Below are 8,802 nucleotides of genomic sequence, written 5' to 3'. Positions count from 1 at the left end.
TGATTTGTTTTTTAGACACCCCCGCACGTGAGATGGGCTCTTTCCTCTTTATGTTTTTTTATGATTGTTTCTTATTCTTGTTGACCATTTTAATGGAATTTTGATTGGCCCAAATTCATTTCATTTCAAATCATATGATCTCAAGAGAATGAAATAAGTACTAAGGCCTACATTACTCATATGAACAATTATTCCAGCCAATATGCATATGTTGTAAATTTATTTTCAATTAAATAATTTAGTGTGGATATTAAAAAATCCTAGTTTAAATGTTGGTCAATGTGGGTCAGAAAGTTCTTAAACGCATCGAGATAGATATAGGCATCGAGATAGGTCGCACTATACGTGCAGTTTCCAGATGAGGAACACTTCACATTGTATGTTTATTAGAACATCAAATTAATCAAAATGATATTTTTAGAAAATTATCAGAACATTCACTTAGGAAATATGTACATATCTTGCCACAAGAACCAAATTCAAAGCCTATCCACATCACGATTTCTCTCTCTCGATGTGTTTTCTAAAAACAATTGTACATTAATTTCTTTTACAAGGTAGATCATGCAAATTGTGTCCTGGTTGCAAAATTTTACTTTTAAAAAGTTCATCAATATAGATTTATTTAAGCATTGTTTACATTAGAACGTATACTCTTAAGAACTTAGTGCATATAATAATGCGCTTATGCCTTCCTCTCATGTTTTCCAAGTTTATCAGCTGCATCCTTAATACGCCTGAGGGAGTCAACAAAATCATCCAAAAGCTCATGGCCGTGTGGAAACTGCGCTTCGTCCATTGCTAGAACCACCCTGACGATGTTGACGTAACTTTTAAAGTTCACGTTTATGGCCTGCATAAAATACAAAAGAAGTAATCAATGGGTAAGGTTTTTCATCATCATAAGTACCCACTTTTTTTAGAAGACATACACGTGTTAGTATACTTAATTTTATGCACACTGGTTTAATCCATAGAAGTAGTGGAGATCAATAAAATATATATTACATCATTTGTTGATTAGTACTACTCTATTTGCTTGATTAAACACGCTTCCAACCTCAACTCATATGGCACCTCATCAAACGTCCGCCGCAATATTTATGAATTTATTTTTCATTATTATGCACTTTTGTGCGGTTATTCACAATAATCTTATAAAATATTACATACTAAAATTGAATATTTTATATTTATCTTTAATTCATATTTTTCATCCCAATATTCATGTTTATTTTACGTAATTTTAGTGAGATATATTCCAGCTTACACTCACAAGCAACCTGTTGGATATCATCTAGTTTGTGATAGTTAAAATGCATATATTGTGTCACTATTTATATTATGTTAATTTTTTGTATCTAGTGAATTCTAGTATTAACGCACTTACTTGTGGAAGTCCGTATTGGCTAGGAGCAATGAAGACAACAGGATGGCCACATAACTCCACCTGCTCAGCTGGACCGATCATGTTTGACAACATCATTGTTGTATTGGAGAACAGGCGATGGATGATGTAGGCACCTGCCTGTATCACAAGTTATAATATACAAAAATTAATATTGAAAATAATTTTTTTTATGATACATGCGGATAGACCGTCGGGTGGGTGGGTGGGGGGGGGGTTACCTTCCGACCAAATACTTTGAAGAAGACTTCTGCAACCACATGTATGAATGCCACTTCTAGTGAGCTTTTCTTTCGACCAGTTGTATTCTTGGCCTTTCGAACATAATCGAGTGGATCACGGTGCATGGCTATTTGAACTGGCAGGATGATGAAGCCAAGCTGATTTCCCCATTTTACATCATTTCCTTTGCCAGACTGTATCATACTAACACATTCCTGACAATTGTAGTAATACTTGAATTTATACGCTACCTAAGTCATCAAATATATGTTACTCCCTACATATCCTCATTTTTAATCTTACTTCGAGGACTTGTTTTAAGATTTATATATGTTGTTTGTATTAAAAAAATAAGACAATGAATTATTATTCGTAAAGGTTTATTTCATTTCTATATTTTAATATCATACATCTCATAAATTATTGATCTTATATCTGGTGAAAGTATATATTGAAGCACGTACTAGGCCGAAAATGCCTATTGGGGCTCGGGCTCCATGGCACCCTTTGTTTTTGAAAATTTCAAATTTCGAATTTATGTTTCAAAAAGATCTGAAAAAAATATGCAAGTACACACGGATGAAATATATACATGTGCAAAAATTCAGGATGAAATACCTTAAGATTCAATTTGTGCAAAAAGAACAAATTCATGAACTTTGGGGATGAATAGTATCATGTGTTAAAAACCATAAATTTGTCTTTTTTGCACAGACCTCGGTTCAAAGTATTTTATTCTAAAAATTTACGCACATGTGGGTTATGCCTCCATCTATGTCCATATTTATTTTGAGTTTTTTTTTGAAATGGATAAAATACAAATTTTGATTAATTTTTGGTTTTTCAAAAATAGGGCTCCATGGAGCCCGAGCTCCAAAATGCCCCACTCGTACTAGGCCACATATATGGATGTAAGAAGTATATATAAGTCAGAATTTTATACATTCTTCTCTTTTCTTGTACTTACGTGTAGGGCTGTAGTGGCCCTTAAATTGACGACCAGGATAGATCGCAAAAGGATCTCGTTGCCAATTTCAGTGTCACCTAAATTGGAGAGTGATTAAGAAGAAACGGAATAAAGTTTGATATCAGATGGAAATAGATTACTATCTAGCACTTGCCAATAATTTGATCACCTGACTTCCGGTAGTAGTATCGTGATAGTGCTCCATCAGTAACTCCAACCAACACATCATTTACAGTCTGTGCATGCAAAAATGGATAAATATCATTCATCGGGTTATATTTCTTGGAACAGGTTAATTGTCAATTGAGAAAGCGAAACGAAATAATCTGGAGAACCTATGCATTATTTTACATTATTAGTAACTAAATAAATTAACTATGCAAGGACTTACTCTACTACCTCATTTTATGTTTATTACCATGCCTTCATGTAATTTGAGATGCATGTTGCTGGTGGCGCTAAACTGTGCTAAAACACCAAACTCTTTATCTTACACGCCGGTTTAGAAAATGAAAGTAATAAACATTAGTACAACATTTAGTAATGAGTTAAATTATGTTACCACACACAGACGTGTCAGCTCCGCTCCCCGACTCTAACCGGTTATGGCAATAAAAAATAGTAACGGTTTGCATGCATATTCACCCACTAATTAACAATGGTATACAATAACCACGTATATGGTAATGGGAGTAAAATTATTATGGTGTTGTGCACCACTCCTAGTTTGTCTATGGTACTGTAAAAAACAGTGGTTGTAGTCAATGCTTGGATATAGTTTATCACGTCAGCGGACCCTCTGGTAATTGGTTACCACATATTAATATGGACCTTCTTTTGCTAAGATACATTTGCATGGAAATTGGAATCCGTAGTAGTAATATGGTCTGTTTTCTAATTACCCTCGATTACTATGTTCCATTAGTTCAGTACTAGGTGATCATAGAGCTCAGGGGTTGCGCAGTTGGGAAGACATTCTGTTTCCACTGGTCGTAGTTTTATTATTTCACTAGACGATGCCCCGCACGTTGCGGCGGGAACCTTGTTAAAAATGTATGGATAAGTGATAAAGACTAGAATTCTATAAAGCTTTCTTACATGACTTAATTCGCTAGAAAAAATAATGCATGAGGTGGTATGTTTAGCATAAAGAGATTAATGGAAAAAGTAACTTATGACTTCATGCATGACTTGATGATGTGGCATTCTTGCATGGAGAGGAAAATTAGCTAGTGAGTTGAAGCTATTTAAGACTACATGACTCCATGCATGACTTGATGAAGTGGCATTGTTACATGAAAAGGAAAATTCGCTAGTGGGTTGTAGCTATTTAAGAATGGAGGATTACAATGGTGTTTCCACGGAGGCGCACAAACCAGGTGGTGGCTGATTTAGCATGCAGGTGACTGGTCGGATCGATTGGTAGGAGCATACGATAAATTATTATGCGATAAGTTAGACCAATATATATAAATTGTGTCCAATAAAAAACATATCATTGTGATGTCTCCTTGCATATGAACTTACTAAACGATTCTAAAGCATATGGTATTATTTTATTAATCAAATGAAAAGGTCGAAGATGGCCACAAGAATCCTACAAAGCATTGTAAATCCAAAATGAATTAGTATCTACCAGTAGTTACAAAGCATACAGCAAAAACTTGTTTTGGGCAATAAGGAACAATATATCTGGTGCCATCCCACATAACAAAAACAAGTACGTTGATTAGAACTCATGTTTATATGTTTCTATGAAAAAACTTATGTGTGTAGGCATTGTGAGTTTGTGATAGGGGTTAAAATGATCCTATACACATGCATAATGGATCACTACTATTCTGAACTCAACAAGAACTCGGTATGCCATCATGCATGAGAAAATACCCACTTTAATTTGTCACACTATCCCAACATTGGCAACTCAACATGCGACAATGCAGGACAAAATATTGACTTAATATGCACATTGCATGCTATTGGCATCCTAAACATATTGTAAACTAGATAACTGGATACAATAATGACATGTATTTCAGTTCCTATCATATATATCTATGAGGGTGATCCCCACTACTTCTAGTTATCTTGACATATGAGCTTTTCCTTCATAAAATTTGTTGTATCCTCTAGCATACAACATTTATTAGTTCATATTGAATGAGTTTTAAACCGCATTGCATTTAATTATGAAATGCAAACATTTCATATTGAGATGTTTTCTTTACGTAATTTTTTTTCACATAGTTGTGACTGAATCAGTCTTCTAAAAAATATTTAGAATTTATGTATCAAATTCCCTCAAGACGTGCCGGATGTCGTGAAGTATATCTAAATAGTCGATCACCTCTATCTCTAATTCACTCAAGATGTGGCTACCTTAAATGCTTGCAACATGCAAATATGCCAACTAAACATGCCACCATGCATAAGAAAAGACTCACTTTAACATTCACCATGCAGGCTACTTATATCCAATAAATATAACATAACTACACACAATTGAGTTAAAATAAATTATAAGTATCTTTGTTACAGTTATCATTATTACTTATATTATGTATCTTTCATAAAACTAAATCTCTTTAACAAAATCGCAACGAATTCCTACAAGGATGTGCGGGATATCATATCCAGTTCATTCATAAACTGCCATGAACTTCTAATTCATGTGTGAAATAACACGGGATGGGAAGTACAAGATCCATAGCTTGAACCATATAGTCTATTTTGTGTTTTTTCATCCAGGTCACAAATAAATATTTTGAAATGTAAAAATATATATATTCTTCGGCGAAAGTGTGACGATACGTTTTTACTAAGTATCTACATGAAATAATTCTTTTTATAAACATACATAATTACAAAGATACAACATTATTTCCTATGTTTTAGATTAATATGCATGTGTCTATATTCAGAATAACGTTTCCATTTCCAGTGAACAAATCAGCTCCATTTCGTCGATACAACAACTTGTTATTTTGCGTTGTCATATGGGAAACGGCATCCAGTCGTCGATCTAACTCCATGTGTCTTGCATGGCATATTGATTTGTATAATTAAATAAACTATAGTGTCACCAAAAAAATGCTACGATGATCTAGTTCTCTAAAAATAAACAATCACATCCTGTGTTCCCATCTTCTATGTTGTGTCGCTCTATTTGCGAAAAAATATGTGAAAACGTTTCCTCCTTTTCTGTTAACATCCTAAATGGCAGGGTGAGGACTAGGAACCATTCACAACACATATCTATGTCACCTCGCCAATAATCCACACACATTAAACCCGGCTATTATAACTTGATGTGCTATTGGCCAAAATCATGCACTTTGTACTGAAGATAGGCCTCGTCTCATGATCGAAGGGCGTACACCATATAAATGCCAATGTTTTGTTTATAATATTGAGTCTTTTCATAGTAACTTACCAATCATAGGATGTCGACCTAGTAGATCCGATGGTTTAGATATATCAAAACTAGGTGACCAATGCCATCGTATTTTTTCAGTCAAAAGGAAAATTTAGCAGATGAAAAGGAGAGGACATAGGTTTTTTTGCACGTCAATATTTATCCATCTTGCAATACCCAGGTCATGGTAAACGTTGATAAATTTAGCAGATGAAAAGGAGAGGACATAGGTTTTTTTGCACGTCAATATTTATCCATCTTGCAATACCCAGGTCATGGTAAACGTTGATATATATTTTGTCTGTCTAAGTTTCCGAAGTTGCTAGAAATATCCCAGCAATACCGTACATACTTTTAATTAAAGCAATATGTATCGCTGAAAAAACACCGTAAAAAATATGGTTCGTAATGCTGTTAAGAAAAGCTACGCGCATCGCTGACAAACTAAGACACGACGCCGGTGATAAAATATTAATAACATTGTACAAACTTGGGCTACCAAGGCAGGGAGGCATACAAAATGTGAGATGTGTGGTCCTCGCATGCTATTCTATCGGTTGATAATGCAATTACGTTGCTAACAAACCGATTCTTTATGGAAACATTGATTTTCTCACAGGCTAATCCCACCATTTGATTGTGCAAAACAATAAGTATTTTAAAGCTAACTTGATGTGTTTCCCATCTAGGTACGGCGAACACCGAGACATCCTCCTCTTTTTTCTATGGATGAAAACATATTTTGCGACAGAGTTATCCTCTAACATTATGGAAAATTGCCCGTACCCATGCAGTAAATGGCTAAGATGATTGTTTAATACTTCTAGCCAGGAAGACTAGTGAAATCAACGACAAAAGAGCTGATATTTTATGTTTTGGCTGGTAGGTTACTTGTGGTTACCTGCTAATAGTTCATTCGTGTAATGAGTAAGTCATAAATTAATGCATAATCGTTTTCCGATTTGTGAATGAAACATAACTACATTGACATGTACCAGAAAATATAATAATAGGACCTTTTGGGGCTACCTGTTGCCTAGAAAGATCATAGAAACATTGTTATAGAGTTAGGAGGTATTGGACTAATTTATATATTTTAGCTTTTGCGGTATCACATGCTATGTCCTTCTCTTGCAGATGCATTTAGAAAAAAGGAATCCGAACGTAAAATAACTCTTACGCAGTTCATGGCATCCTTGATGAACTTGACGTCATCAAGGCTAAGACCCCGATGCACGATTCGCTTCTGGCGGCGGTTCGTGTTGTCCGTACGTGTGAATAGCGTATGTGTATCTTTCCAAAATAGTATAGTGCAGACAAAGCTTGCAGCGTCCCACATGGTGTACCAAGCCAGAAGGACGAACGACCAAAGCCACATGGCGAACGCCAGGGAGCCCACGGACAGTGGTGGGCGTGGTTGCACGTACAATGCACCGGTCCGTGCAGGCAACGGTGGCAAAACTGGAGGCTTCGAAGGATCGGCAGCGCTCTGTGCGCAATACAATAGCAGCATGAGCAGGGAGATGCCATCGCTGAGGGAGTGGTGCACCCGCATCACCGCCGTGGCAGTGGCCTCGGAGGTCGGGAAGTCGAGGATATGGAACTCCCACAGAGGACGGGAATGATCCATGGGTTTAGTGGAAAGAGACGCAACGTAGTCTTCCACGGCCAAGTCTGGGTTCACCTCCACATCTACCGTGTCCAGCTTTGGGTAGATGACATGGTAGTCCAGGTCCACCGTGGTCCTTACCCACCTTAGAGTACCGTCCTTATCAGTAGCCTGCAAGAACGTCACAAGCAGTGAGAAAAATGGCGACACGAGGTTTCCGTGTTTCAAAACAGGACGCATGTACTAGAAGGTTGTTATCTTTCATGTAACCATGTACCCGGATGCTTTGGAAGCGTGGGGACGATGCTATCTTGGCACCTATGGCCGTGCCGCCGGTGGACTGGTTTACAGGTGCCGCAAAGCCGATGATAACTATGATATAGTATTCCTCAACGAGCCTTGACGAGGGGCTCACCGGCTCCCCAAGCGACTCGCCGTCCTCTGCCATCGCCGACGCTGCTCCACTGTGCCTGGTGCGTACCGAGAGTGGCCGCTTTCGCATAGTATTTGCAGCGTCCATTTCCCTTTCTTGATGGGCTTGCGCTGGATGCTGTACACCAGAGATGTCTAGCGTGGGTGATATCCTTAGTCCAGTAGGTGCGTGATATATATAAAGACATCAGGGCTTGTAGTTTGAGTGGTTCTAGTGCCCAGTCAATTATTCTTGCATGCGATACACAAAATGAGAGTTCCAGATTGTTTTTGTTTTCATTTCTCATTTTCTTCTTTTGGTTTCATTTTTTTCACATGCTGCTGGCATGAGATATGCGACTGAAGTTGCGTGCGACCAGACGTACATGAATTATGGTTCCGCCATGTCCGAGTTGCTCGTCGCCAACTGCGTCTTGTGGGCCCAAGTGAGATGCGCGCACTACAACACGTACGTTAATAGCAGGCACTTTAAAATGCCTCAGAAAGCCCATATAATGCCAGCTTAGAGAAAAGAAGGCATTTTCAAAATATGCTAGAGATGGTCACGAAGGAAAAGGTTTTTTAAGGCATTTTTCTAGAATGCCTTCAAAGATCAACACACAGGCATGTTTAAAATGCCAACAAGCTCAATTTAAGGCATTTTTTTAAAACGCCTCAAAAGATCAACACACAGGCACTTTTTTAGAACGCCAACAAGTTCAATTAAAGGCATTTTTTCAGAATGCCTCCAAAGACTATTTGTAGCATTT

At 37.2% G+C, this 8,802-nt stretch overlaps 1 protein-coding gene across 1 annotated transcript; it reads right to left on the bottom strand.

Moving 5' to 3' along the window:
• Positions 1 to 602: 602 nt before the first annotated feature.
• Positions 603 to 8,141, bottom strand: LOC123405945 (wax ester synthase/diacylglycerol acyltransferase 5-like). The gene is made up of 7 exons (XM_045099457.1): positions 7,899 to 8,141; positions 7,193 to 7,792; positions 2,767 to 2,833; positions 2,598 to 2,674; positions 1,630 to 1,845; positions 1,391 to 1,528; positions 603 to 853 (listed from the first exon to the last, which is right to left on the bottom strand). Exons 1-7 carry the CDS (start codon positions 8,139 to 8,141, stop codon positions 686 to 688), a joined length of 1,509 nt encoding a protein of 502 aa, XP_044955392.1. The 3' UTR covers positions 603 to 685.
• Between the last annotated feature and the right edge of the window lie 661 nt (positions 8,142 to 8,802).

The sequence above is a fragment of the Hordeum vulgare genome, chromosome 6H (assembly GCF_904849725.1).
Source record: "Hordeum vulgare subsp. vulgare chromosome 6H, MorexV3_pseudomolecules_assembly, whole genome shotgun sequence".
NCBI lineage: Eukaryota > Viridiplantae > Streptophyta > Magnoliopsida > Poales > Poaceae > Hordeum > Hordeum vulgare.
This window is presented reverse-complemented; position numbering and strand designations above follow the sequence as displayed.

Bases quoted from the DNA above. Each gene is read 5' to 3' on its own strand.
- LOC123405945 (XM_045099457.1), bottom strand. From the start codon at position 8,141: ATGGACGCTGCAAATACTATGCGAAAGCGGCCACTCTCGGTACGCACC. The intron at 7,793-7,898 runs GTACATGGTTAC...ACGTTCTTGCAG, and splicing joins CACGCTTCCAAAGCATCCGG to GCTACTGATAAGGACGGTAC. The intron at 1,846-2,597 runs GTAAGTACAAGA...TACAATTGTCAG, and splicing joins GGGCCACTACAGCCCTACAC to GAATGTGTTAGTATGATACA.